Source organism: Odocoileus virginianus, chromosome 5 (assembly GCF_023699985.2).
Source record: "Odocoileus virginianus isolate 20LAN1187 ecotype Illinois chromosome 5, Ovbor_1.2, whole genome shotgun sequence".
NCBI classification, from domain to species: Eukaryota; Metazoa; Chordata; class Mammalia; order Artiodactyla; family Cervidae; genus Odocoileus; species Odocoileus virginianus.
In genome coordinates, this window is record NC_069678.1 from 31,385,427 (window position 1) to 31,412,681 (window position 27,255).

A 27,255-nucleotide genomic window follows, 5' to 3' on the forward strand; every position below is an offset into this window, starting at 1 on the left:
ATAAAACTACCAAATTGGTATTAGCAGAGAACAAAACTATCAAATTAGTATTAGCCATGAAACTAAAATCTTCCACAGCATTCTTCATTGCATTCAAAGCAGAGAAAAAAATTTAAATGCTATTAATATTCTCACAGACTTCACATGATTCATGTAATTTACCTCACATTTGATTCTTAATTCATGCCATATATACATATGTATGTATATATACAAAAGTACATATAGTGTACATATATATGAATATGAGACATTTATTAAGAAAATGTTTTTAATACATGTGTTTTAAAATTTATGAAAGAAACTCATTTTTTAACTTGTAGCTGCTACATAATTTTAACAGAAGTGATGTAAGTAGAAGATAATCGTAATCATTAAACAGTACTTGGTACTAGTACACCCCTCTCACTCACTCTAGTACCCTTGTTTGTTTTTCTGTTTTAAAGTTGTGTTTTTCCATTCCGAAGTAGCTCATCTATCATGCTTTTTGGAATCATGCATTAAATGGAATTTATTTATATATTATAAGACACTAAGGTCAAAAATCACTGCAGATGGTGACTGCAGCCATGAAATTAAAAGATGCTTGCTCTTTAGAAGAAAAGCTATGACAAACCTAGACTGTGTATTAAAAAGCAGAGATATCACTTTGCTGACAAAGGTTTGTCTAGTCAAAGCCATGGTTTTTCCAGTAGTCATGCATGGATGTGAGAGATGGACCATAAAGAAGGCTGAGTGCTCAAGAATTGATGCTTTTTAACTCTGGTGTTGGAGAAGACTCTTGAGAGCCCCTTGGACTGCAAGGAGATCCAACCAGTCCATCCTAAAGGAGATCAGTCCTGGGTGTTCATTGGAAGGACTGATGTTGAAGCTGAAACTCCAATACTTTGGCCACCTCATGCGAAGAGTTGACTCATTGGAAAAGACCCTGATGCTTGGAAGGATTGAGGGCGGGAGGAGAAGGGGATGACAGATGAGATGGCTGGATGGCATCACCGACTTGACGGACAGGAGTTTGAGCAAATTCAGGGAGATGGTGAAGGACATGGTGGCATGCTGCAGTGCATGGGGTTGCAAAGGGTTGGACATAACTAAAGGACTGAACAACAAGCTTGTTGTTTTAATGTTTTCTACTAAACAGTAATATTTTACCTTGTTTCCAGATTCAGAAGAAGATGTTGTTGAAACCCCTGCTGTGTCCCATGATGAACACACACACCAAGAGATAAAGGGCCAGAAAACACTGGCGACTCCTGCAGTTCGTCGCCTTGCAATGGAAAACAATGTAAGTTTTCTTAATATTTAAGAGTGAGATCACATAGACCGTCTACATATGTATCTATGAAGAATTGCCCAGCTATTCAATAATGAGTTGGCTCAAGTTGGGATTAAAGGAAACATGGCTCAAGTTACTAAAAGGTTAGTCCTTATGAGAAATGAGAAGAAAATTGTGAACTTATAATTCATATTAAGTGAGAAGTGTGGGTTTTTTATTTTTTCTGAGAGCCTAATGACAGTCGGGACTCCTGATTATTGAACACTTGTAAATACTAGAGTCTTAGATCAGGTACCCTAGAAGCATAGCTTGAGACAGGGGTTTGGGAACATGTGATTGATTAATTGAAAGAGTGATCATCTTTACTAGGAAGAAAGGAAGCATTGTAGGGAAGGGATGGGAAATGGTCCAGGCACGGATATGGTCTCAAGGATCTGCTGGATCCCCAGGAGATGGAAAACACCAGAGTATTGACTTCAGTCATGGAGGCTGGTCTTTTGTGTTTCCTCTTACTTGCCAGTCATTGATGCTTAATCTTCAAAGTAAGATGGCTCCTGGGCATTATGCTAATAATTTATATGTCATCTTGTTTTTAATCTTCACAACTCTGTGAAATAACAGACTTTTATAAGACTTGGAGAGGTCAAATAACTGGTCCAAGGTCACATAGCTAACACAATGGTAGAACTGGGATTCCAAAGTGAATCTCCATGACTCTAAAACCAGTGCTCTCAATTATTAATACTGCCTCAAAAATTGTTGCCTCCATCGTTTGAGCACTTCTGAGCCAGGCGCCATACATAGCTAATCCTCAAAGTAACCCTGCAAGGTGGTTTGGGTTATCCTCTTTCTGATGAGATGAGAAAGGGAAGAGAAGTTGATTGGGTTGCCTCTAATCAAATAGCTCAACTGGGGATGTGAGCACAGATCTTTCTGGTTCCAAAGCCTGAGTTCTTTCCACTATCCCCCACAGTGCAGGGTTTTTGTTTGTCTCTTTTTGAGAGTAGTTTAGTTACAGTGGGAAAAAATGTTTACATTTTGGGAATATGTAGTAAGAGTCATTAAAATGTTCATATCTCTTCAGCTAGTTTTCCCACCACTGAGGAAGGTCATCTAGGATATAGTCTTCCAAGTGTTTTATATAGCCAGAAACTAGAAGGCACATATGTGATCAAAATCAGGGAAATGCTTAGGAAAATTATGTTCTATACCATTAATGAAAATTGATTAGCCATTAAATGTGTTCAGATATGAAGACGATTTGTTGAACTAGAGCAATAGAAATGGTATTATGGGATACTAGATTGTTAAGGTATTAGATGAAATAATGATCTTCTATATTGCTTTGAAAGCTATAAACATTTTACCATTTTAAAAAATTATATAGAAGGACTACCCATAGAAATGTATGATGTAGCTTTCCTGTGTCTTTCTAAAGATATATATATATATATAATTAGGGCATTTGTATAATTACTAGAAATTAAATAGCAGACTTATTATTATAAAACAACTCTTCCCTGTCCCTTTTTTTTAGCTTGCATATTAATGAATAGAGTTTAAAACCAGTGGCACTCAGAGTTTGTAATTACCTAAAAATTATTTGTTTAAATTCTTAGAGTTTACTCATTATAAACTAAATGTTTGATGTGATAAAGTCCTTTATTCTTTTGAAATCATTCTTAGAGAAACACTATATAAATAAGGCAGGATTTAACCTTGAGAGATTAATATACACTATGCAGGAGGGTATCATCCAAGTTTATATGTCTTTTTATGCAGAATTCAATTTAGTGAAAATATTTTATCTCTATAAGCAAACATAGGAAGTGATTAAATAAATCCAGATCATAAATGTTTCCAAAAAGTATCATGAGTGACTAGTAGAAAGTGGAATTGCATCATCAATTGTTTATTCTGTGGAATACCTTAATAAAACTTAGGTGTTGATCCTTAACTTGGGCTGAGGAAGTCACATTCCAAATATGCCTCAATAAAGTTCATTTCAATGTTTTGTACTGATCTTTGTAAAACAACCATCAGGAAAAAGCTGACAGAGTTTTTTGTTTTAAACTGAACTTTTTATTTTATATTGGAGTATGGCCAATTAATGATGTTATGGTAGATATAGGCCGACAGCAAAGGGAGTCAGCCATACATATACATGTATTCATTCTCCCCCAAACTCCCTCCCATCTAGGCTTCCACATATCATTGAGCAGAGTTCTCTGAGCTATGTATTAGGTCTTTGTTGATTATCCATTTAAAATATAGCAGAATGTAGCTGTTACAGAGAGCTTTTGTTGGATGATTATTTTAGCCATTGTGTGTATACTGGTAGCCAAGGTCAGAAACACTGATCTGCATTTGTTAAAGTGTTTAACTCTTCTTTAAATGCTCAGTTCTTCTTATGTAGTCTTCAGGAAAAGAAAAACAAAATCCAATAAGAATTATGCAAGAAATTTAGAAATAGTTGTTTAAAAATATATTTTCAAAAATAGCTATATACAATGTAGTTATTACATTGTTACTACATGGGTAAATGAACAGTAGGTAGAAAAGTAACAGATGACTAGTGTAGCTGTAGTTTATAGTATTCAATTGAGATGATGAAAATGTTATAATTAAAAAAAAGAAAATGTTATAGTTTATAGTATTCTGTTAGGATAAAGAAAATGTTATTTCCTTATACTAATTTATTGGTCAGAGATACTTTACCTTCAGTTCATTTAATTCCACTTAGAGACCATAATGATGGATTTATTTATTTTTAGGTAGTTTTATTTTTAGCATTAAAAAGGTGTCCTTTTTCTTAGATTAAGCTGAGTGAAGTTATTGGCTCAGGAAAAGATGGGAGAATACTTAAAGAAGATATTCTCAATTACCTGGAAAAGCAAACAGGAGCTATACTACCTCCTTCACCAAAAGCTGAAATCATGCCGCCTCCACCAAAACCAAAAGACAGAACTATTCCTATTCCAATATCAAAGCCTCCAGTGTTCACAGGCAAAGACAGAACCGAACCCGTGAAAGGTAATAATAACAGTAATGTAAAGGAATAGTGCCATTTCTTTGGGGGCAAGTTGCTTCAGCATTATGAAATTGTAATTTTTCTAGGAAAAGCTTTAATATATACTGATAAGTTTTGAGGAGTAATATGTTAGCAGGTTTCTTAACATATAAACTTGCCTACAGATAATTTCTCTGTTTTAAGACTTGCTCAGTTCAGTTCAGTTGCACAGTTGTGTCCGACTCTTTGCGACCCCATAGACTACAGCACGCCAGACTTCCGTCCCTCACCAACTCCTGGAGCTTGCTCAAACTCATGTCCATTGAATCAGTGATGCCATCCAACCATCTCATCCTCTGTCGTCCCCTTCTCCTCCTGCCTTCAGTCTTTCCCAGCATCAGGGTCTCTTCCAATGAGTCAGTTCTTCGAATCAGGTGCCCAAAGTATTGAGCTTCAGTATCAGTCCTTCCAGTGAATATTCAGGACTGATTTCCTTTAGAAATGACTGGTTTGATCTCCTTGCAGTCCAAGGGACTGTCAAGAGCCTTCTCCAACACCACAGTTCAAAAGTATCAATTCTTCAGTGCTCAGCTTTCTTTATAGTCCAACTCTCACATCCATACATGACTACTGGAAAAACCATATCTTTGACTAGACAGATCTTTGTTGGCAAAGTAATGTCTCTGCTTTTTAATATGCTGTCTAGGTTGGTCATAGCTTTTCTTTCAAGGAGCAAGAGTCTTTTAATTTCATGGCTGCAGTCACCATCTGCAATGATTTTGGAAGTAATTTTTCTGCTTGAAGACTTGTTTGGGATATTTTAAATATTTATTATTTTTTGTTAGATTTCAAAACAAGTACTTCTGATTTATGTACAAACTCTTAGGATAATTAACTTCCAGAAGTGACTTTGCGAGAAAGCCATTGTGTAAATACGTGGCTTGCATCCTTTTGAATTTTATATACACTACAGCTTGCAAAGCAGTTACCTATTATATTGGGCTTTCCGGGTGGTGCTATTGGTAAAGAATCTGCCAGTGCAGGAGACATAAGAGATACAGGTTCAATCCCTGGGTCGGGAAGATCTCCTGGAGGAGGGAATGGCAACGCACTCCAGCATTCTTGCCTGGAGAATCCCATGAACAGAGGAGCCTGGCAGTCTATAGTCCGTAGAGTTGCAAATAGTCAGACGTGACTGAAATGACTTAGCAACACTCACCTGTTATATATTACACTTGACACTGGTGTTGTGCTACAGTCCATGCTTCAGCATTGAAATTAGTGACTGTCAAGCTATGTAATGTATGTAATGAAGATGCTAGGTCCAAGAGAAAGAGTTTAATTGAGAGTAAGTGACATTAGAGAACCTTCTATTATAGTTGTTGGAGGGATCAAGGGTTTTAAGAATAAAAACAAATATGTGTGTGTTTTCTAGGCTTTCACAAAGCAATGGTCAAGACCATGTCTGCAGCCCTGAAGATACCTCATTTTGGGTATTGTGATGAGGTTGACCTTACTGAACTGGTTAAGCTACGAGAAGAATTAAAACCCATTGCTTTTGCTCGTGGAATTAAACTTTCCTTTATGCCCTTCTTCTTGAAAGTAAGATTTCATTCATTTCAAGCAAGGCTTGAGTAAGACATAAATTTTGTTTTGCAGATATGCAGTGTGTTAACTATGGGTTTGAATAAAAATAATATTTCTCATGATATCATATAGTCAGAAAAATGTACAGATATACTCTCTTTGTTTCACAGAAGTTTATAAAATTGAAATATTTTATGTCAGATTTTTATCTACTTATCTCTTTGAATTAGGTCGGGTTATCCTGCCAGGTAGGTAAAGCCTTTAATTCAGAAAGGATCATGCCAGTAAAGTCCTAATCTGACCAAAAGTGAGACTCAGGATTGATTTTTCACTTTTCAATAAACATATGAGGCTTCTAGGAATCATTTCTAGGACCTTGGGACCAGTATGAAAAGAATAAGACAATCAGCTGAGCTTGCACAGCTCCCTAACCACTATTTAGGAAGCAGCTGCCTTCTGCCCAACTCTGTACAAAGCATTCTGTATACATGATCTCTTTTAACTATCATAATAATGCTAATGTGTAAATATTGCTATTTCCTCTTTTCATTTAAGGAAATTGGCACTCAGAGAAGTTGACAAACTTGCCAAGGATTTATATCTAACAGGTGGAGAAGCTAAGTTTTCATTCTGGTCCATTTTTCTAAAAAAGTGTGTACTGTTGTCTCTAACTTCAGTGCGGCTTCCCATAGCGCTTTGCGCACTGCACCAAGACTGTTCCCTCATAAATCAAATTACTGTATTATCCCCTGGTTCTTTTCAGTGGTTCCCTATCAGGATTGCCTTCAGGATAGTTTGAAAATGCCTTATTGTGGCATAACAGAATATTTCTATGAGCCTTTGCTGCCCACTTTTCATGTCTTCTCTCTCAGTCACTCCCCCTGCTATAGTCAGATTAAGCTATGTGTAGCTCCTGGAATATACAACTCTGCCTGAACTACTGCCTCCTCCCTTGATCAAATGCGTGTGCATCCTAAACACTCAAATTTTGTTCCAGTGTAGCCTCCTACAAAAGCTGGTGGTTATCATAGTCTGAGTTAAATAAGCCTTTTGTTTCTCATTGCAACTTATCTCAGTGTATTGATAGTATTTATACTCAGTTGTCTCTTCATTGATGCCGAGTCTTATAAGACAGAAGCTGTTCTCCTGTATCTCCATCTTTTTAACAACGACCCTAACGAGGAAAGAGATGCTCTATAAACATGAGATGTAGTCGGTGCCAGTAATGAGGGATCTAGACTATATTACAGCTCTGAGGGTCATCTGTAGAGGCACAGCAGTTGAAACTCTTGGATAAGATCACTCAAATTATGTGCAAAGAGAAGAAAGCTCAGGCTTTTCCATCAGTGTTTAAGAGGTAGATAGAAGTTGAGTTGGCAAGGTGGTGGCAGAGGGTGTGTGGGGTCAGTGGTTTGATGACAGCAGAACCAGGAAGTCACTTAAAAGCCACATGTGTCTATTGCTGAATGACAAACCACCCCCAGAGTTGATGGTTTGAAACAGTTAGCCATTTATTATTTCTTATGGGTCTACAGTCTGTTTCTCTGTAGTTAACAATCTACATTTATTATTTCTCATGAGCACAGCCAGTCTGCTGATCTTGGCAGAGTCCACACATATGTCTAGAGACAGCTAGTAGGTTGGCTAAGGGGCCAGCTGCTGTAGGATTAGTGAGACTGACTTATTTCTCTTCCCATGTCTCTCCTATCTGCCCAGTATACCAGCCTGCACATGGGCTCAGTACTGGCAGATGAAGAGAGGAGGCAGAATGTAAATGCTTTCCCCAAGCTGCCCTGCACCCAGTTTGTTTTTAATTCACTGAGCAAAGTGAGTCACATAACGTAGCTCAGAATCAGCTTGCAAGAGCACTGCCAAAGAATTTGTACATGGAGGCGTGCAAGATTGGGGCTTTTGATTCAGTCTCTCACACCAAGAGAGAAGAAAAGGTCAAAGGTCAACCAGAACTTACTAAATAAAGTATTGCTGAGGTTGAAGCTTGGTTGCTGTTAGTTGGGTTTGGGGAATGAAAGAAACTGAGGAAGAGGAGAACCTGAAAAAATATGTTAAGGCAGACAAGGCATAGGTACAAATGACGGTTAAAGTACTGTACAGGGGGAAAAATGACCTCATATCTGTGGATACATACCTTGTTTTTCCTTTTACAAAATTTGGATTATACTCAACATACTGTTTGTAATGTATAAGCGAAGAAGAACTAAAGAGCCTCTTGATGAAAGTGAAAGAGGAGAATGAAAAGTTGGTTTAAAACTCAACATTCAGAAAACGAAGATCATGGCATCTGGTCCCATCACTTCATGGCAAATAGATGGGGAAACAGTGGAAACAGTGGCTGACTTTATTTTGGGGGGCTCCAAAATCACTATAGATGGTGACTGCAGCCATGAAATTAAAAGATGCTTGCTCCTTGGAAGAAAAGCTATGACCAAACTAGACAGCATATTAAAAAGCAGAGACATTACTTTACCAACAAAGATCTGTCTAGTCAAAGCTATGGTTTTTCCAGTAGTCATGTATGGATGTGAGAGTTGGACTATAAAGAAAGCTGAGCACTGAAGAATTGATGTTTTTGAACTATGGTGTTGGAGAAGACTCTTGAGAGTCCCTTGGACTGCAAGGAGATCCAGTCAATCCTAAAGGAAATCAGTCCTGAATATTCACTGGAAGGACTGATGCTGCAGCTGAACTGCAGCACTTTGGCCACCTGATGCAAAAAAACAGCTCATTGGAAAAGATGCTGATGCTGGGAAAGATTGAAGGCAGGAGGAAAAGGGGACGACAGAGGATAAGATGGTTGGATGGCATCAATGACACGATGGACATGAGTTTGAGCAAGCTCCGGGAGTTGGTGATGGACAGGGAAGCCTGGCGTGCTGCAGTCCATGGGGTCACAAATAGTCGGACATGACTGAGTGACTGAACTGACTGAACTGAATGGATTTTTTAAATAAAGAAGATTAAAGTTATAGTTATCAAATCAAATGCTTTATAAAACTCCTTAACTTTCCAGTTCAGGGATATGATTTCTTTTTTTCTGTCAAGACCCCCCCACCCACAGACAAAAATAACACAACACAATGCATATAACGAACCATTAATTGGACAAGATGAAGGTGGTGGGGGAAGGAATTCTTTTTACCGTCAATCTTAAGCATTTTTATTTTTTAGTTTTTAAACTGTTTGCAAGGCATGACAACCAAATGCGATGTCTCACTTTGATTATATCCTGAATAGTCAGAGAAACAGCTATAGAGAACATTTTGGAGACAGGGAAATCTGAATATGGACAGAAGAGAAAGCAAGAAAAGACAGAGTGGGAAGACAGAAATGCCATCAGTTTGGGGAGACAAGCTCTAAAGTCAGTGTTTGCATCAGCTCTGCCCTTCTCTTGGGCAGGGACACCAGCTACAGCACTAGCTTCTCAAATCCTTGTCACCTGTTCTTTCTACACAGGGAAATAATTAACTGCTTTTTCGGGTTTTAATTCAAAATGTTTCTTTGAACTGCAGGTTTTCTTCCCATGGAAATTTTAACACTCTACATGTAAATGAGGAAAACACAAGAATTTAGACCTTTTTTTTTTTTTTTGGTGTTTTGGTCAATCTTCATAGTTATTTTGAAAATCTCCTCAGTGTGTACAAGCTACCTTGACGACTTTATCTTTTATTCTTAATTGATAAGGGTAACCTAGTTCCACATTTATAGACGATAAGTTAGGAGTAATGCCTGGTACATGTAGACTTGAGATTAAACTCAATTTACAGAAGAGTTCTCTCCCTCCATCCTTTCACCTCTTAACACTTCAAATCTCCTATCCTTTCAGAGTTAAAAGTGTTAATGTTGCATTTTCTCCCCATTAAACAGGCTGCTTCCTTGGGATTACTACAGTTTCCTATTCTTAATGCTTCTGTGGATGAAAACTGCCAGAACATAACATACAAGGTTGGCTCTGTGTTGTGAAAATATTTTGTGTAAATATAAGTGCAAATGTGCTTGTAGGTTAATAATTAACAACACTGTTCAGATATGCAGATTTCCATTTTTAACCCCTTTTGGTTTTCTGGTTAGAATATTGGAAGTACACAGCTGTGAGGCAGTGGGTTACATTTTTCACACTACACACACTCCCCTCAGACAGAAGAGGGCTTGAAGTGGAATTCCTGCAGTTTTAAAAAGCAAGACCAATTTAAATGAGAAAATTAATGAAAGTTTAAATTCCGTTGAGTGAACTCTTGTGTTTGGAGTGAAAGTTTATGAAGACTGAGAACTCTTTTGAGGATGCTGGCTCTTACTTATTATTCTTATTAGAAATATACAACCAAGAAGAAAGCTTTATATTTGGGGGGGGTTGAATCTAAAATCTTTCCATATGATTGATACAGTTTTCTCATTAAGTATATACTTGTTGCAAATAATTCAAACCAGAAAATATTGATATTTACCTTCAGTCCTATGACCCTAAGATAACTGTTTATGCTGAGATATACATCTGTCTAGGATTTTATTTTTATACAGTTAAAAAATACATGGAATTCTATATATAATACATATATAATATTATAATTTTTTAATTAAAATTTTCTTTTAACTATTTTCTTTTCCATATAATGTATTTTAGACATCATTGTATGTCAGTAAATACAGCTTTATCATCTGTTTAGCCAGTGACTTACTGACAAACATTTTGATCATGTGCAGTTTCTCCATCTTAGAAATAATCTGACACAACATCTCTGTGCATCTCTCCATACTCCTGTGTTTATCCCCTTAGCACACATTTTTATAAATATTGGTACCTAATGTTAAATGTTCTCCAGGAAGTCTGTGTCAGCTTACACTTCCACTAACAATGTATGAAAATAATCTGTTGCCCTAGTTTATCTTTTTCAAAAAAACCTTTTAAAATCATTCCAATCATCACTGAACTTCCCTGGTGGTCCAATGGATAAGAATCCACCTACCAATGCCGGGGACGTGGGTTCAATCCCTGATTCCAAATGCCACGGGGCAACTTAAGCCCATGTATCACAACTATCGAGCTCACACTCCAGAGCCTGCTAGCAACAACTACCGAAGCCCACGTGCCCTAGATCCTCTGCTCTGCAACAAGAGAAGCCACCACAATGAGAAGCCCATTCACCACTACTAGAGAGTAGCTCCCATGCTCACTGCAACTAGAGGAAGCCTGCATGTACCAGTGAAGGCCTAACACAGCCAAAAATGAATAAATCAAAATAAATGAAAAGTTTTTAAAAATTACCATCAATCTGGTGAACATAGCTTTTGACAGTTAAGTTCTTAAGGCAGTGAGGATTGAGCCTTTCCTTTCTGTTGGCCTGTGAAAGGGCTACTATATAATTGTTTGTTTGTTTTTAGGCTTCTCATAACATTGGAATAGCGATGGATACAGAGCAGGGCTTGATTGTACCTAATGTGAAAAATGTTCAGATCCGCTCCATATTTGAGATCGCCACTGAACTGAACCGCCTCCAGAAATTGGGCTCCGCAGGTCAGCTCAGCACCAATGACCTTATAGGAGGAACATTCACTCTTTCCAACATTGGATCAGTGAGTAATAGCAGTGTTCAAGTACATAAACCGTAACTTAAGAATTGTGATCATATACTCAGTTAGAAATAGAAACTTTCATTTGCCATTTATTCCTCAAAAGCTTAATTTCTCTACTCTTACTTTTTTTCTTTTTTTTAGATTGGTGGTACCTATGCCAAACCAGTGATACTTCCACCTGAAGTGGCAATTGGGGCCCTGGGAACAATTAAGGTGTGTTTGTTAAATAGTTGACAAAAGAGTTTAAGCAAATTGAGAGAGTGAAAACAAAGAGTATTTCTGAGGTTTTCCCCCTCACTTTGTAGGTTCAAGTATGGTATTGGGCTTAATAAGCCAGTGATTTCTTAAGAAGAACTAGGCCTATACTACTCTGTAGAGTAAATACTCGTGATCTGGATCATTTTTGTATGGATCAACCATTGCGGATTATGCCAGGCACAAATGTGTGTGTTTATGAGTAATCACAAATGTAGCCAGTCTGAGTCTATCAAAATGTCTTAATTTCAGAATGCCAAAGAATAACAGTAAGCCAGTCCAAATCAGTATTTATAATGGTAAGACACCGCTGAGAGCAGTTTTCTCAAACTTTGCTCTGTTCAGGAATCACTGAAGTGATTAAGAGTGCAGATTTCTTGGCCTTGGGGACAGAGCCTCCAAAAGTTACATATTAAACAAGAACATGGGGGTTCCAGCATGAGTAAACTATGGCCCTGCTATTGGAGACTGACTTAGAATAAGGATTGCAATGATTCTTAACCCTGGTTACACATTAGAATCATCTGGAGGGTGTGAAAAAAATGCCCAAGCTCACCCTGTACCAACTGCACCAGAGTTTGGGGGCCTCGGGCTTGGGCATCCCCATTAAATCAGGGTTGAGAACCACCAGAGTTAAAGAAATAAGCTCATAGATACCATTTCAATACCTCCATTATTAAATGTCATTGTCACTACATTAACCTTGATTTTGATCTTCATGTTTTCAGAAGAACCTTTCTTCCCTGTATCTGTAATGCTTCAACATGGAGCGTCTCTTAGACTTTTCATGAGTTTATTACTTTCATGTCTGCATCCAAAACATTCACAGAAACTTGCACTCAGCCTTTGATTTGTTTTCTAGCAGGTGGTACTTTGGCAGCTAAATTGCTCCCTCTTCTAGCCCTGTTTTCCCTCTGGCATACAGAGGAGATGGGGAGAAAAAGATCAGAACATATCCATGACACTGTTCCATCCAAATCAGGAGTTTCTCTAAGGGACAACTTCAGTCATTCATTCTCCCTCCAGCAAGAATTCAGCATTTGATTCTCACTAATTTCTGACCTTTTTCAGTTTATAAACAAGCCATCATACCTATTTGACAAAGTTTTGTTTTCCCATCTCCTCTGAAAGTGATGTGTTTCCTTCTGAACTATACCTATAGATATATTCTTGTAAACTACATAACAAAGTTTACTATTTAACATTTTTAAGTATATGGTCACAACAGTAGTTACATTCACATTGTTTGCAGTCATCACCACTGTTCATCTGCAGAACTAAGTTTTATCATCCCAAACTGAAATTCAGTATGCATGGACTACATTTTGTTAATCTATTCATCTCTAGTGAATATTTGGGCTGTTGCCATTTTTTCAGCAATTGTGAATAATGCTGCTATGAACATTGGTGTACAGTGATCTCTGTGAGCTGTATTTTTTCAGAATCATCTTACCCAAGGTTTTTTCAAGTATATCTCTTAGGGGATAAATCTTCATAGCAACTTAATAGAGCTACTAATCTTTGTTGGGTAGGGACAAATAATATTTCATTTTTTTTCTCCCTTTGTGTCGCCTCTCTTTTGCTATTTTCTGTTTTCACTGTGAATTTTAGACTGTCACTAAATAGTCTTGAAACATTAAACCCTCCCCATTTCTCAGTTCTAAGTCCTTATATTTCTTGACCTATTAGTTACACTTAAGTTGATCAGTACCGCCTCCTTGGAAAAGCTTTTTCACTGTGACATGAAGAAAACCTTGCTGGTCTGTTTTCTCCCTGTCTAGTGCCTATTCTCTCTGAGTCTCCTTTTCCCATCCCTCCTCATCACCCAATTTCTAAACGCTGGAGTACCCCTGGGTTCAGTTCCGGCCCTTTTCTTTGTCTGATCCAGTCTCAGTGGCTTTTAAATACCATTTAGATGCTGATGGCTTCCAAGTTTAGATCTCCAGACCAGATCTCTCCTTGGAACGCCAAACTCATCTTTCCTGCTTCAGAGTCTAGTAAAGCATCTCCAGTTTCCTGCTTCTTCCCTTCCCACGCATCCTCACACATGCTCCTCCTGGAGTTGTCCCCTTTCAGTGACTGGCCCTTGTGCTCAGAAACTTCCAGTGGTTTCTCAGGGAAAGTAGCTGCGGTGGCCTGCATGGCCCCAGGCTGGTGCCACTCAGTGTGAGGGGGACCCATGTCAGGCCGTGACTGTCACATCCGGGCTATGAAGAGATCATTACGGAAAGAGAGTAGGCAAAGAATCTGCGTGCAATGCAGGCGACCCGGGTTCAATTCCTGGGTCAGGAAGATCCCCTGGAGAAGGAAATGGCAACCCACTCCAGTATTCTTAACTGGAGAATCCCATGGACAGAGGAACCTGGCAGGCTACAGTCCATGGGGTGGCAAGAGTCAGATATGACTTGGTGACTAAACCACCACTAATTACAGAAAGAGGGTAGGGCTTAGAAATTTTCATTGCCAGCTCTCCCTTTTTTCCCCGAATAAAACACAGTAAGAAGTTTATTAGCTTAGGTAGAAAAGGCAGAATGGTTATAAATTAATTTGATTCATTTTTAGTAAATTCGGATGATAGGCATGAAATATATAAATGGACAGTATTTCTGCCCATGAGATTCTTATATATTTTCCCCAGGAATGTTAGAATTACACTGAAAAATCACAATGGAAAAATAGGCTTATTATTGGAGAATTGTTCCAGTGTGGGTCTTTCTTTTCTTGGCTGAGGTGTGCAGCATATGAGATCTTAGTTCCCTGACCAGGGATCAAACCCGTACTCCCTGCATTGGAAGCTCAGAGTCTTAACCACTGGACCACCAAGGAAGTCACCAGTGTGGGTCTTAAATACTCAGGTCCATCAAATATGACAGGGGCATCTTTTTAGGTTTATTTCTATGGAGCATGCCAGTTTCAACAATAAGGTGTGGAGACTTACATTATCAAGAATAACAAGCTACTTACAAAAACAGATCACTTCTTTAATTGTGATTTGGGAATGGGGCAAATTTCCAGGGATTAATCATCACCACAGCCAAGAATAACTGACCAGGAAAGAATGATCTCCGGTTTTTTTCAGAAAGTTGTCTGCTCATTAGGTAATGTTAAAATGGGACAAAGATGGAAAGCTTTTAAACACTCCAGCTTTAATATTTAATTTTAAATATTCCAAGAGGAATGCAGCCATCACAGAAGTCTGTATTAGCTGGTAGATAGCCTAGCATTTTTTTTAAAAATCACTGCCTTTCGACAGAGTGGTTTTATGTCTAATGAACCTATCAATAAAAAGTGGGTCTTGTATTTTGTATACCTTTATATTTATTTTAGTAATTCATTTTAATATACATTTTAAAAAATACTTAAAATGAATTAGGGTTTTTTAAAATCTGTTTTTAAAAAAATCAAAGACAGACTGGGAACCATCACTCTTATCTTTACAACATGCTCCGTCTGTGACCTCACCTCCCATCTCTCACCCGGCCCCTCCCCTGCAGCTGCCGTGCTGATTGTGCTGGGCCTCCAGTGCTCCAGCCAAGCTTCCCCTCTGTCTTTCCAGGTGTCCAGATGGCTAGCTTCCTCACTGCCTACAATGAGGACACCTTCTTGGTGACGCTTTCCCTGCCTGCCTGTCAAAAATAAAATGCAACTTCTCCCCTATTCCCACCTCCTGCCTACAATCTCTGTCTCTGTTCCAAAGTGCTTTACTTCTTTCCTTTGCACTTTTCACTCTTTAACACTATATAATAAAATGTTCGCTCCAAGAGGGTGAGGACTGTTGTTTTATTCATTGCTTTATCCCCAGAGTCTAGAAAGTACCTGGTACATAGTAGGTACTGGGAAAATAGCTGTTAAATAATTGAAAAATCTGAAATGAAATTTACCGTACTAGAGAAAGTATACAGGGGACAGGAAATGCCTTGGAGAAACTCTGAAAGCTTGAAGCACACACTCACAAAGATGGGCAAGGTAGGAGTCAGCATTTTCAAAAGTTACTTGGGATGCCCACTTCTCTGTTACAGGGAGGGAGATTTGCCTAATCTTTCAGCATTGCTGTTGCTAGAGCTTACTTTATGCAAGTGAGGCTGACTCTTTGTTCTTTTCCTTATTTGTAGGCCCTTCCCCGATTTAACGAGAAAGGGGAAGTCTATAAGGCCCAGATAATGAACGTGAGCTGGTCAGCTGATCACAGAATTATCGATGGCGCTACAGTGTCACGCTTCTCTAATTTGTGGAAATCCTACTTAGAAAATCCCGCTTTTATGCTACTAGATCTGAAATGAAGATTGATCAGACATCCTTGAACTTTCTGAGCTTCCAAAGAAAGCGTAAAGCTCAGCTCTTCAGCACACATTCCTCATCGCAGCTTGTATTGTGAATGACTCTAATGTATGATTACGGTTCTGAGGTACAAAGTGGGTCAGCTATTCTGTCAGGCTTTTACTGAAAAGGAGTAATTGTGTACTAGTTCTCCCAGGGCTGTCACATTTTATAGGTCATAGTATGACTTTTTAATATGGTGCTGAGGTCTTTGTGTCCATGGATTGAAACTGGCAGGAACAACACAGTGAATATTACTAAGAGACAGACAGCCATACACAGTACTTGTCCTATTTTTTCTCTTTCTCTCTTTTTTTTAAATTTTATTTTAAACTGACTCTTAATGAAACTTAGAGAGTTTCATTATACTTAGTTGGGAAAAGGAATTTATATGCAAATATATTTTCTATTTCCCCACAATAATGCAAATTATTTTATAAAGTAAGTGCAATTATATTTACCTTTTAAGATATCCAGGAGTCTGTTGTTCTGTAGCTATTATCATCTGTAAATGTCTTATTTGTATAAAGTAATGTCTTTTAAAAGTGAAAATTATAAGCTAATCTTAAAATGTCCAATTATAGTTTTGTAACCTATAAGGCCATTGAAAGTATTTGTTTAAAGTGGATAAATTTTTAGACCTTTGGCAATGTTTTAGTGTTTTATTGGGAGAAATTTCACCTTTACAACCTTGCTTCAATGTGAGGAAGGTACTTGAAATGTAGCATTCACTGACATTGTCTTACATTCAGAAATCCGTTACCTTTTAATTTTATTTTTTTACTTTCTTGGTCTTCAGCTAAAAAGGATAGACTAAGAAATTAGTGTCTATTCCGTTCTCCATATCCTGAGAAGGAATTTGAATCAGGGGAGAGAGAAGACTAATGGGTAATTATGGACATTAAAATAAAATAATAAATTTTGCACAGAAATAAAGGTATCCTCATGATCATTTTTTAGAGGCCCACTTGAATCAGAAAGTCAGGTTGTTTCTGATATTGTCTAAGTGAATACTGTATGTTCAAGTGAAGTTTTGTGACAGAAAAAGTTGTTTTAATGTCTTTTTGATTTTTTTCAAAATGGAAATCATGTATAAGTCAGAAAATAATGGATCTAATGAATGTTATTCTTTTTAAAATTCGGATAATATGAAGAGTTGCAAAGAAAATAAAATCATCCATAATCCTACCACTATTAACAGTTAGATCAAGGTATCTGTATACATAGCTGTTCTTTTTATGAAAATGAGATTGTGCTGTATCTATTATTTTATAATTTGATTTTTAACATTATATTATCAGTCAATAAATGATTCCATATTATGATCCTTTTAAGTGACTGCATAGTATTCTATTATTTACATTTGTTATACATCTAAATATTAAACATCTATTGTATACTAAGTGCGGTGCTAAGCAGTGGGTATACAATGCCTATCCTCATGGTTCTTGCCTTCATTGGGCTGATAGTGTAGGGGGGAGACAGACACTTAATAATCATAAAAATAAGGATATAATTAACCTCTAAGGAAGAGAAAACAGGGTGCTATGAGAGCATCTAGTAGAGGTTATTGATCTCATCTGGGAAAATCAGGAGAGGGTGTACCATAAGTTAACCAATTCTGTATTGATGGCACTTACAGAACTTTAAGTGAAGAAAGGCATGATCAGTAAAAATTTCTCCTTCACTTAAGAAACGTGAAAACTAGGAGAACAGCAGTTTTTAAGTGAATGTGTAATATGTGCTCAGTCACTTCAGTTGTGTCCGACTCTTTGTGACCCATGGACTGTAGCCTGCCAGGCTCCTCTGTCCATGGAATTCTCTGGGCAAGAATACTGGTAGCCATTCCCTTCTGCAGGGGACCTTCTCCGCCCAGAGGTCAAACCCACGTCTCCTGCACTGCAAGTGGATTCCTTGCTACTGAGCTATCAGGGAAGCCTGAGTATGTAGTATGTTCCCCTAACAGTCCAGCATCACTGGCTCAGAATAAATGCTTGAGCTATCCTATCACAAATCCCTGCCGTTACCATCTTCTCTCCTGCCTCATCCTTTGAGAATTTGGTAAAGGATTGGCTTCTCATTGTGTGTGCGACCTTTAAGATAAGAGGATCCCCTGGAAGGGAGGAGGGGGCCAGGGCACAGTCCCAGCAGCAGTGCTGATCCACGGGGCTCCACACATCCTAGGGTGGGAGTTAGGTAGAACAGGGCCTTGACCATTTTCCTAAAGGTTGAAATTTAAGGGGAGAAGTCAGGAGATTGAAGTTCTTCACTAGCATGTGGGGCGGTTGAGAGGTACAAGATGTCCACGGGGGAGAAGCCAAAGTTATTGGCCCCAAATTATTGTTGGGAGAGCCCAGCAAGAAAATCAAGGTTCCATTCATTATGTAGCACATTCCACTGATTCTGAAAAAGAAGCACAATAGGGAAGGAAGGTTGAAGGACAGAAGCCCAAGTGGTATTAATTTTCATTTTAGAGATCAAAACGTACCAAATTCTGAAACATTCCAAGAAGTGGTTATGTAGGAAGAAGAGAGCCCAAAGGCCTGTTTTGGCATTTCCTGTGGCTTCCAGTCAAAGTGGGTCCCAAAGATCACTTGACGGATTTCTTTGCTGATTTCTAAGTAAACTACAATCTGAGAAATATAATGGCACTCGCTTAGCACTATCCTGCAGCACTAAAAGTATAAAACCTTTCCTTGAAGTCTTCAGAATTCTTTAACATTCACCCTGTAATCCATGAATTAATTGGCATATATTGATTACTGAATATGTATTCAGTTCCAGGCCCTGGGATAGACATTATGGATAAAGATGGAGAAGATAGATGATGTTTCTCCCCTCACAGCAAGAGCTCTGGCTGGCGATTAATGTCTTCACCAGAAGTGGGTCTGTGCCAGTAACACGGAGAAGACCAGTATTTCCAGAGTTGAGTTGTATTTTTGGTCAGTTCTTAGTGGTGGTTTTGTTCCTTCCCTATAAACTGTTTTCTCACCAAGATTGGACCATTGTATCTTCTTAACACAGTAGCCATGCCTCATCAATTCTGCCTCACAAACCATACACATAATTGTAAGAGAGAGACTCTATCCTTAGGCCACATAGGCCATTCACACTCTTCAGAAGGTTATAGTTTGGGGGACTTCTCTGGCGGGCCAGTGGCTAAGACTCTGATCTCTCCGATGCAGGAGACCAGGGTTCAATCCTGGGTCAGCGAACTAGATCTCACAGGACCCAATTAATAATTTCCATTCCGCAACTAAAGATCCTGTGCACTGCAACTAAGACCCAGTGCAGCCAAATAAATAATTTTTTTTTAAAGGTTGCTTTTCATGAGGCAAGCAGCATAGAGGACACCTACATGACCCTAGACATTCATTTAGGAGCAATATGTGAGGGTTGTACCATCTGAGCATTGTATTTTCAGAGCATATAAAATATAAAGTACCATCAGTGAGTCATCTAGCCTCTATGCTCACCTCATATTGATAGAGAGGGGAAAATTGAATAAAATTTGAGACTAATTATGATAGTGTCAGGCATCATTAATACTTTATATATATTATTAATCTCATCTCTCCAGCAATACTATATGCATGCTAAGTCGCTTCCGTCATGTCTGACTCTTTGTGACCCTACAGACCTCAGCCCCAGGCTTCTCTGTGCATAGAATTCTCCAGGCAAGAATACTGGAGTGGGTTGCCATGCCCTCCTCCAGAGGTTCTTCCTGAGCTAAGGATCAAACCCAAGTTTCCTGCAGCCCCCTCACTGCAGGAGGATTCTTTACCACTGAGCCACCAGGGAAGCATCGGGTAAATACAATGATTTCCCCTGTTTGAAAGATGAGGAAACAGAGTTTTTCTATTTAGAAGTGTGGATTAACATACTCTAAAAGTGTAACAAGCTAATGAGTATATGCCACTTCATGTTCCGAATGCCAGGACTGTCCATGATTTTATGCTGTTTGAGCAATTGGTATTATTGGGCTAAAAGGAAGAAAGTTTGTCTTACGGGTCTTGGCAGTTTGAAATGCTGCCCAAAGGCCTTATGTGCTCCTGGCACCAAAAGGAAGGGGTTTGGGGCATTAGGAATTCTCTGAGCAGTAGTTTATTAGAAGAGCCTGGCAGGGCTACAGCCCATGGGGGTGCAAAGAGCCGGATATGACTGAGCAACTGAGCACACACTTTGGCCCTTGGTGGTCTTAAGTTTCCATCACAACGAACTAGTCCCATTCCCTGAAAACAACATACAGTTTACTTCCCATGCCTTGGCTGGGCTTATTTCTCCACAGAAAGAAATCCAGAGCAAAAGTGACTTCCTCTTTCAGACCTCCTCTGACTGCGCCTCCATATGTCTGAATCCATCTCTCTTTTCTTCTCTCTCTCCTCACAACTCCAACAGGACTCATTCAGTGATGGAGCTGGATTCGTCTGTCTTCACTGCTGGCCTGTGAACCCTCTCAATGGCTCAACTGGTCTGGTACTCAGTATGTGCTTGTGACTTAAAAAGAAATCTGTGTCCCGGATGAGATTATGTTTCTTTATGAAGCCCTAATGTAGCATAAAGATCACCAGTGACCCAGAAAAGTATAATGTGAAGCAACCATGGCTGCAAAGTGACTCTTGTGTCTATGGAATGACTCTGAATGGCTTACTACAAGGAAAAGTATCTAGAGGAAAATGAATCTATTCAAATCTTATAATTGGTAAGGAGGCATTTGTTTAAATTTTTGTGTTGTATGTCTATCTCATAGTTCATTGTAATTCCTCATTTAGTCAGGAAGTTTAGTGCTTTCAAGCTCATTTTAAATTTTATAAAACTTGGATCAGCATTGTGCTATTTAAAATGCTTTTTTACAAATAATTCATGTATGCCACTATACCATGTGATTAAATGAAGCAATGATTTATCTAATGTCAAGTAGGAAATAACACAGCCAAGTTTCCCAACATTATTTATATGGGAAAACATTACCTACACTACAGATGCATTTACTATGTCAAAAAGGATAAACTACCTAGTTTATTGACTTACTGACTTATGCCCTGCCACTTTCAAAAAAAATTAAATAACTGTGTCCATAGTCATAATCACCATGTTTGAGAATATTATGATTATCATTTTTGTATTGTCATTTATAGCTACCTTTATGTAACATTTTAAATTAAGCATCTTAATACATTATTTTATTTAATCCTTGCAACAACCTTACATAATGTCCTCCTTTCACTTTAATGGTGAGGAAGCAAAGCCTCAGAAAGGACAACTTGCCCATGTCCCCGTAGTAAGTGGCAGAGAGGGGAAACAGAAGCCGACCTGTCTTCAAAATCAACCTCTTTTCCCCCCAGTTTTATTGAGATGCTGGTTGGACTTACATACACCATGAAATGATTACCACAGTAAGTTTAGTGAGCATCCATCATTTCATAAAGCGAAGTCAGACTGTTAAGTACTTCATCAAACTTCTGCCCAATTCAGTATGATTAATGCTGTGGCGTATACTCTCCAGTTCCCTGGATTTGTATTTAAGCAAAATCATTCCATTAAATTGGCTGTTTTCTGAGCTGCCCAGGACAAGGGAAAATGGAAGAAAATCTTCTATGGCTCTCAATTATCCTAGATAAAAAAAAATCTCCTGTGATTTTACTTTAACATTGATGGTATAGAGCAGATCTGACACCAGAATATGCCTTTGTCTCCAGAGTGTGTGTTAGTTGCTCAGCCATGTTTCCTATTTAGGTAGAAAAAGGGAGGGAGGAAACCCATGTTGCTGAATGTTCACTATGCACCAGGAACCATGCTCAACTCTGTCTGTGTCTCAGTCTTCATAATAGCACTTCACAGTAAGTATATCAGAAGTAGGTTTGGCTATACTTAAGACGGACCCCAAAAATGATGGCTTAAGCAACAAGAAAATTCTTTTTTTTTTTTTCTTTTTTTTTGCAACAAGAAAATTCTTGTCTCTCTCTAAGGCCCTTAGCTGGAATGGTGTCTCTTCCCTATTAAGTCCTTATAGATCCAGACTTCTTCCAGTTTTCTGTTCTGCCATTCCTTTGTCATACTTGTCTTCAACTGTCCAGAACAGTCCTTCGGCCATCACATCTACATTCTACACAGTAGGATGGAGGAAAAAGAGAGAAGTTATCTCTTAGGGAAGATTCCTAGAAGTGACTCTGGACACCACTGTTACATCCCACTGACTATTAACTTTTAGTCACAGGGCCACACCGAGCTGCAAGGGAGGCTGGGAAATAAGTGGCTTTACACTTAGCTAAGTATTATGTTACTACAGGTGAAGAAAATGGATATTAGGGGACAGTTGCCAGATTGTGCCATAGAAGATATTTTCTTCTTCATTTCAGGTTAGAGAAAACTACAAAACGTAAAGTGATATCATATAGCCACTAAAGTGCAAGCTGGTGCTCAACCCACGTAAGTCTGCTTGCTGCTGCATTGTGTGATCGCTTAAACAGCACAGGTGCTCTGGCTTAGGTTAATCAACAACATAGATTAACAGATGGGTTGAAACATTGTCCAAAAAAATGCCCTTTCTCCTGACCTTTGCTCCACGTTTAATTCCATTTTGATCAGTCAGTGTCTTCCTTGTATCCAGAACTAGTTAACATTCCCTTGGCACACTAGTTAAGATTAATTTCAAGTTCTTCGTGGTGAAGTTATTGGAGACTCAGCACTCTCTAAATTTAAATTTATTTCTAGCCATTAGAATATGGGTAGAGATGATGTAGACCATTTCTAGATGTGGCCCATTAGACCTCCCAAGAGCTCCTCCGTACTCTCGTTCCTTCCTTTCGACAGCTCTGAAGCCTGCATGTTGGAAATGACAGACATACAGGGTGGGAAGCACCAATATTTCCAGATAACTAGGTGGAGCTTCTCGGATCGCTCAGCTGGTAAAGAATCTGCCTGCAATGCAGGAGATCCCAGCTCAATTCCTGGGTCGGGAAGACCCCCTAGAGAAGAGATAGGCTACCACTCCAGTATTCTGGAGCTTCCCTGGAGGCTCAGATGGTAAAATATCCACTTGCACTGCAGGAGACCTGGGTTTGATCCCGGGGTTGGGAAGATCCCCTGGAGGAGGGCATGGCAACCCACTTCAGGATTCTTGCCTAGAGAATCCCCAAGGACAGAGGAGCCTGATAGCCTACAATCCACAGGGTCACAAAGAGTAGGACATGACTAAGCATAGAACAGCTGGAGAAACCCCCCACCACCCCATTTTCTGGCACTAATTGGTTTACATGTTCAGTTCAGTCGCTCAGTCATGTCTGACTCTTTGCGACCCCATAACTGCAGCACACCAGGCTTCCCTGTCCATCACCAATTCCCGGAGCTTGCTCAAACTCATGTCCATTAAGCCCTTAATGCCATCCAACCATCTCATCCTCTGTTCTTCTCTGTTCAACCACCCCTTCTCCTCCTGCCTTCAATCTTTGCCAGCATCAGGGTCTTTTCTAATGAGTCTGTTCTTCACATCAGGTAGCCAAAGTACTGGAGCTTCAGCTCCAACGTCAGTCCTTCCAATGAATAGTCCAGACTGATTTCCTTTAGGATGATGGTTGGATCTCTGCAGGTGAAAAATAAACTTGTATTGTTTGAAGACATTCATTTTGAGACTAATCTCAAAATAATGCTCTAACTCTAAGCTGTCCAGTGCAACCCACCAGCCAAATATGACTATTTGTTTTAATTATTATGACTATTGTGCAATTGAGATGTGACTAGTGTAACTGAGAAGCTGATTTTAATTTTATTTAACTTTTAATAAATTTAAAGAGCCACCTGTGGCTAGTGGCTACCATACTGAACATTGTAGATACAGAATATGTCCATCATCACAGAAAATTCTGTTGGATAGCACTGCTCTAATTAATAAAGTAAACTTATTGAGAAAACTCATTTTTAAAATAAACTCCCCTCCCAACCAAAACAAAAACAAACAGAAAACCTCTCTACCTCTTTAATAGCTAATTTCCCTCTGCCTAAAAGAAGACTCAGGGAATTCCCTAGTGGTCTATATGGTTAGGACTGTGAACTCTTACTGTCAAGGGCCTGGGTTCAATCCCTGCTTGGGGAACTAAAATCCCAGAAAAAGTAGACTTGAAACACTTCTTTCTTGCATTGTTACCTCTACCAGCCAGTGCAGGGACAAGCTTCCTGTCCTGCTCCTTTCTGCCTTTGCTTCACTTGAGTTCAATTAATTAGGATGAACCAGTGGTCTTAAACTCCTTGCAGTCTGACTTTCTTCCCCACTACTTGCCTGTAATCATGATGTGCTTGGCAAGAGGTCGGGCCACATCTCGCTCCCCAGTGTCTACTAAATGGTTCTTTCTGGATCTACCTTTCTCCCAAGCTTGTTTTCACTCTTTAGCAACTCAAGGTCACCACACGTTTCAGTGACATCTCACCAGACAGACCAGGTCACCTCTGAACTATTTATGCCGAACCTGAGATCAGTCATGTTACCATTGTTGTCCCATCAAAATAGCTGCAGGCTTTTTCATGTGACAGAAGGCATTCCCATGTAGGCAAATATTAAAGGTAACATGAGTCTTTGTGCTCAAGCGCAGAATTAAAGAAAAATAAATTCATTAGGAGGCAGTCCCAGTACTGAGCAGAAGGGCTCTAACCACGAGCTAATTTGTGTGCAAGTCAGAGTCCTGTGAGAGAACTCTCTGCCAACTTGCTAAAACTGAGCAGAAGAATTTGGAGACAGTCCAGAGGAGAGCCACAGAAACAGCCAGAGCATGACAAGAATAATTGCAGTCCTTTTAGAAAGAGGCCGTCTATATCAGGCTTTTACTGAGCACCATGTGGAATGTTACAAGGCAAAGCGTGAGGGACAGCTGCTGTGGATCCTAACAAGAGATGGCAGAAGAAGTGAGAACAGGTGGGAGATCAAGAATTAGGTTTGAGTTAGGGGGAAAGTCAGGGTGGTTAAAGATAGGCTTACCTTCATCTCAGTTGAGGAGGGGGAAGCCTCCCCCCACAGGTTGCATAAGGGCTCCCGCCTACCCGCATTCCCGGGGAGCCATCTGACAGGGTTAAACTTGCAGTAAACTATGTAACTTGAAGTTTGCTGCAAGAAGCTTCTGAGTATGTGGTGCCAAGTGAAAGTTGCTCAGTCACGTACAACTCTTTCTGACCCCATGGACTATACAGTTGCTCAGTTGTGTCCAACTATTTGCGAATCCATAATCCATGGAATCCTCTAGGCCAGAATACTAGAGTGGATAGCCTTTCCCTTCTCCAGGGGACCCTCCTAACCCAGGGATAAACTGCATTGCAGGCAGATTCTTTACCACAAGAATCTTGAGCCACAAGGGAAGCCCCAAAACATGGTAAGAATGGAAAGTAAAAAACAAAAGTTATAAGCCAGTACAGAAGTATAATTATCTAGAACAACCTAGCAATTTAATTTTCTTGAAAAATGCAACCAGAGTTCAGACTGCAGTAACCAAGGCAGGTTAACTAGGCTGATGACAGGTATAATTAATTGGAAACTGCAGGCATGAATATAAATCTGAACATGACTGACAATTTGAAGCATAATAAATGCTTAAATGTGACAGAGAGGAGTCCACAGGCTAAGCCATCACACCAACAACTCTGCAAACCAAGGGCTTCACAAATTGCATCAGAACCTGGCCTCAGTCCTATTTTGTTTCTGGCATAAGATTAGAAGGGCCTTGTTGGTTCAAGTGTTCCATGGACAGAGCAGGACAAACTGTCAGAGAGTTGGTGTAACGTTTTAAAACCACTGTCACAGACTGTACTACTTTCTCAAATAAGTTTGTGGATATTAAAAATATTGATATATAAATGCAATGCTTTCCAATTTCTTTTTTTTTTAACTTGTTTTTTTTTTGCCTTTTTTTTTTCTCTTTTTCAAGTCCAGTTTCCCTGAATGAACACAAATATATAGATATATATATCCTTTTCCTAGGTTTGATTCCTCCTCCAAGAATAAAATAGAATATTTACAAAACAAGCCCCGCCCACCACCGGTGCTCTCGTCCTCACTTTCCCGGCGCTGGGTGACATTGAGCTCGCCCGCGCCACCGCTGGCTTTGGGGCACTGTGCTGGTCGGCGGAGTAGGCGGCCATGGGGAGCCTCCGCGGCCTGCGCCTGGTGGCTGGAAGTTGTCTTAGGTCATGTGAAAGAGATGCTTTCTCATCTTTAAGGCTTACCAGAAACTCTGATTTGAAGAGAACAAATGGATTTTGCAGCAAACCCCAGGAAAGTCCAAAGCCTCCAACCCACACTTACAGCCACAGAGTGCCACGGCACAAGCCGACGGACTGGGAGAAGAAGATTCTAATACGGTCAGGTCGCTTCAAAAAGGAAGATGACATTCCAGAGACTCTCGTTTGAGATGCTTGATGCTGCAAGGAACAAGGTCCGGGTGAAGATCAGCTATGTAATGATTGCCTTGACAGTGGCAGGATGCACATTGATGGTTATTGAGGGCAAGAAGGCTGCCAGAAGAAATGAGACTTTAACAAGCCTGAACCTAGAAAAGAAAGCTCGTCTGAGAGAAGAGGCTGCTGTGAAGGCCAAAACAGAGTAGCAGATATATTGGTGTTGGTTGGATTTTGAAGATCTAGAAATAATGCTGCAGCAATAGGCCTTACTAAAAAGAATGTGGTATATGAGCTTCCCTATTTCCACTCTAGAGCCATAAATAAATTTTCTTAAAGAAAAAAAAACAAAAACAAAAGCAAAAAAAAAAAAGAATATTTACAAAACAAAACCCCTAAAACCTCTTAAAAACCCTATAGCGTTTGAATTTCACTATTTCTTTTAAAAAAACAACAACAAAGTTTCTGAAAGCAATAACAACAAAAAAATTCAACTGATCTTGGCTCAGGGGTTTCATTCAACATGAGGAGCTATGTGTGGTGAGCGTGTGACAAATGGACAAAAAAAAAGCAAAGAAAAAAAACAGATAAAAATGAAAAAACACAGTGCAGGGATGTATGAGGTAAACAGGATTGGCCTGTTGAAACCAGACACCAGTCCATGTGGGTCCACCAGGGCTGCAGGAGAACCCTAGTAGACATTTGCCTCTCTCATCTCTAATTTCCTTTGATATTCTCACAACTCATCTCTGAATGTCCAAAACCTGAGTAATGCAAGTGTTCCTTGATTTTCCCGGTTTTATTAAAATTTCTTTATATATATATGTATATATATTTTTCTTTTCTT

General features: G+C 39.2%; 2 protein-coding genes and 1 long non-coding RNA gene across 4 annotated transcripts in view; 2 read left to right on the top strand and 1 right to left on the bottom strand.

Annotated features, from left to right (window-relative positions):
- DBT (dihydrolipoamide branched chain transacylase E2) overlaps positions 1-17,365 on the top strand; it is a 36,448-nt gene extending 19,083 nt beyond the window's left edge. For both annotated transcript variants that reach the window (XM_020906066.2, XM_070467740.1), the window contains 7 exons: positions 1,164-1,285; positions 4,093-4,309; positions 5,722-5,888; positions 9,756-9,833; positions 11,268-11,459; positions 11,601-11,672; positions 15,827-17,365. In XM_020906066.2, coding sequence (XP_020761725.2) covers positions 1,164-1,285; positions 4,093-4,309; positions 5,722-5,888; positions 9,756-9,833; positions 11,268-11,459; positions 11,601-11,672; positions 15,827-15,994 — 1,016 coding nt within the window. In that variant the 3' untranslated portion in view covers positions 15,995-17,365. The remainder of the gene's footprint in view (positions 1-1,163; positions 1,286-4,092; positions 4,310-5,721; positions 5,889-9,755; positions 9,834-11,267; positions 11,460-11,600; positions 11,673-15,826) is intronic.
- A 3,063-nt stretch (positions 17,366-20,428) lies between these two features.
- LOC139035184 (uncharacterized) lies at positions 20,429-25,137 on the bottom strand. Its single transcript, XR_011487778.1, has 2 exons — positions 25,000-25,137; positions 20,429-22,137 (listed from the first exon to the last, which is right to left on the bottom strand). It is a non-coding gene; the product is annotated as an uncharacterized lncRNA (long non-coding RNA).
- An 880-nt stretch (positions 25,138-26,017) lies between these two features.
- LOC110145655 (protein FAM162A) lies at positions 26,018-27,236 on the top strand. The gene is given in 2 exon segments (XM_020906065.2): positions 26,018-26,411; positions 26,413-27,236. Coding segments are annotated over 2 exon segments (465 nt in total). The 5' UTR covers positions 26,018-26,151; the 3' UTR covers positions 26,618-27,236.
- Positions 27,237-27,255: the final 19 nt, after the last annotated feature.